Here is a 3,161-nt window from a genome sequence, read left to right as displayed (position 1 = left end):
ACGGTATGGAAGATGTGACTGCTGCAGCCACAAAAATCCACCTTCGCCCGTGTAGGCCAAAATCCTTGCACCGGCCCAGGCCATGCGCCCCGCCAATCTCTGCGAACTTTCACTCGGCGTGAATAGAGGCAAATGCAATGCAATGTAATACTGCGATATGACCACCAGATGGAGCCGAGGAGCGCAGGAAAGACCTACATGTCCTCAGCGCCATCTAGTGGCCACAATGGGGTATTACATCTGACCGCTAAAGATCACATGGTCTCTATGTGCACAGAACGAATGTTCGGAGAATCGTGGGGCGAGCGGCTCAGCAATGCGTTTATACACAGACCCCCAAAGTGTCTCCACTGCCCCAAAGAGGAGAGAACATGTCTGTCCCCCGAGTGCTGACTGCAGGTTTCCCCCTTTGTTACAACAAACTTTATACACACAATTCTTTGGGACAGGGGCGGGCAGCCTCGGCACTCCAGCTGCTGTGGAACTACGAGTCCCATGAGGCATTGCAACACTGACACCCAGATAAAGCATGCAGCCAGTGAAGTTAGAACCGGGTATCTCCACCTATTCCAGGGCGGGGGAATGACGAGACAGCCAGGTAAGCAGCATTTCCAGCAGTACAGAGCAATGGCCGCCTCCTCTTATATATACGTACAGCGGGGGGACCTGCATGATGTCTCCCGTGAATGTCTCCAGCACCTTCTCCAGCTCCTCTCTGGTGATGTGATCTGCGGGGGAAGGGGGAAACAAAACATTCGTGAACCATAAAAATACGGATTTCCCCCCATTATTCCGTCTCCGGCAACTACTTCCTGTCTACATGACCCCAGCGATGGCTGCGTGACATTTCCCGATGGTGACAACAGGGGGCCGTGTCTGTGTAATGTGGAGCGGATACCTGTAGACTTCACCGGGAGCCCGCGTGACAACACAGGGGGACAATTGCGAGACAGGGACAGAGCGGTGTCATCCTACAACAGGAAGTGCCTGAACAAGGACAGAACGTTGTCACCTTATAACAGGAAGTGTCTGAACAAGCACAGAACGTTGTCACCCTATAACAGGAAGTGCCTGAACAAGGACAGAGCAGTGTCAACCATTAACAGGAAGTGCCTGAACAAGGACAGAGCGTTGTCATCCTATAACAGGAAGTGTCTGAACAAGGACAGAGCATTGTCACCCTATAACAGGAAGTGCCTGAACAAGCACAGAACGTTGTCACCCTATAACAGGAAGTGCCTGAACAAGGACAGAACGTGGTCACCTTATAACAGGAAGTGTCTGAACAAGCACAGAACGTTGTCACCCTATAACAGGAAGTGTCTGAACAAGGACCTCCACGGCAGGATCCCCGGGGATTATTATAATGAAGCCAATAATTCTCCAGCCATAGAGACCCGCCTCCCCCCCAGTCACCCTGCACTAGTAGAGAGAGCAGCAGTGAGCGGTCTGTATAACAGGAAGGGGCGGAGACAAGACCAGTCACCCTGCACAAAGAGACAACAGCAGTGAGCGGTCTTTATTACAGGAGGGGCGGAGACAAGACCAGTCACCCTGCACAAGGAGAGAGAGAGCAGCAGCGATCGGTCTTTATTACAGGAGGGGGCGGAGACAAGACCACTCACCCTGCACAAGGAGAGAGAGCGGCAGTGAGTGGTCTTTATTACAGGAGGGGGCGGAGACAAGACCAGTCACCCTGCACAAGGAGAGAGAGCGGCAGTGAGCGGTCTTTATTACAGGAGGGGGCGGAGACAAGACCAGTCACTCTGTACATGGAGAGAGAGCAGCAGTAAGCGGTCTTTATTACAGGAGGGGGCGGAGACAAGACCAGTCACCCTGCACAAGGTGAGAGAGCAGCAGTGACCGGTCTTTATTACAGGAAGTCTCACGCTGGAGTACTGCGCAGACCTGGAAGAACACAGGACTCTGGTATGAGGACAATGTCTGCGTCTGTCGTACTTTGGATTGATAAGTGCTGCCCGTACCATACGGCTTCTCTTCTATCACTTTCCCCGATGCGTCCAGAGTGTCAGTTCCCTTCCCCAGCTCACCGATTGCCGTGTATTTCTGTGCAGAGAGAAGAAACGAATGTATTGTCTTATAGTACAGAATGTAATGTAATGCTGCGTGTCAGCCACTAGATGGCGCCGAGGCGCATTGAACATAACTATTTATTTAATATGCTCCTCAGCGCCATCTAGTGGCCATAACTCAGTATTACATTGAGAGCCTGCGCACCCACGGCCGATCACTATACGTGCTCGTGTACCTGGAGAGCCTGCGCACCCACGGCCGATCACTATACGTGCTCGTGTACCTGGAGAGCCTGCGCACCCACGGCCGATCACTATACGTGCTCGTGTACCTGGAGAGCCTGCGCACCCACGGCCGATGCACTGCTGCCTGTGTCTCCGCCCCCCTCCCCATCAGTCACTGGTCTGTAGGCTGCTGCCTGCGTCTCCTCCCCCATCAGTCAACGGTCTACGGACACTACGAAGCTAACACAAGGCTCCTCCCACCTCTTACCTTGCTCCTCCCACCTCTTACCTTGCTCCTCCCACCTCTTACCTTGCTCCCCCCCAGCATGGTCCCCAACATCTTCGTCCCTTCTCCGATGCCGACCACTGCAAAAAGAGATCAGGAGAGAGTCAGGGCCGAGCGGAATCCACTCCCCCCCCCCCCCCCCCTGTATACACACAGCTTCCCCGGCCTATCAGAGCGTAAAGAGAACCTGTCTACAGAACCAAACACCAGGCTGCTGACCCCCTGAAAATGCCGGGCGCCTGGCTGCCACACTTCATGGGTCACTGACAGAGTCAGAACCGTCTGCAAACGTATTGGTCACTCGGAGAGTACCGAACCCAAAGGATCCACATGACAGCCAGGTGTCAGACCTTACATTCCCCTCACGGTAGGGCAGAATGGCCTCCGATGGAAGCTGCCGTCCTCTCTGCGGCTCCGCTGGCAATGAGGAATCACAGCTGCGGATCTAGTGTGTGACGGTGGGAGTCTGAGGAACGGCAGCTTCCATCCAAAGCTTTTCACACAGGTCTCATTCCAGAGGGGAAAGCATTTCTCTGCACACAGCCCACGTCCTGTCTGTAGCCCTGGTAGAGGGCAGCGCAGACAACTGTATACTCAACATGACCCCTCCCCCCCCC

The 3,161-nt window shown here is 54.3% G+C and overlaps 1 protein-coding gene across 1 annotated transcript in view; it reads right to left on the bottom strand.

Moving 5' to 3' along the window:
* Nucleotides 1-3,161, bottom strand: part of TRUB1 (TruB pseudouridine synthase family member 1) — a 16,201-nt gene that overhangs the window by 10,768 nt on the left and 2,272 nt on the right. The window contains exons 3-5 of the mRNA XM_018573160.1: nt 2,569-2,624; nt 1,986-2,067; nt 588-728 (exon numbers count right to left, since the gene is read on the bottom strand). Coding sequence (XP_018428662.1) covers nt 588-728; nt 1,986-2,067; nt 2,569-2,624 — 279 coding nt within the window. The remainder of the gene's footprint in view (nt 1-587; nt 729-1,985; nt 2,068-2,568; nt 2,625-3,161) is intronic.

This window comes from Nanorana parkeri, unplaced genomic scaffold, assembly GCF_000935625.1.
Source record: "Nanorana parkeri isolate BGI_ZX_2015 unplaced genomic scaffold, ASM93562v1 scaffold2260, whole genome shotgun sequence".
Lineage (NCBI taxonomy): Eukaryota > Metazoa > Chordata > Amphibia > Anura > Dicroglossidae > Nanorana > Nanorana parkeri.
Note: the sequence above shows the minus strand (reverse complement) of the source record. Positions and strands in the feature narration are given on the sequence as shown.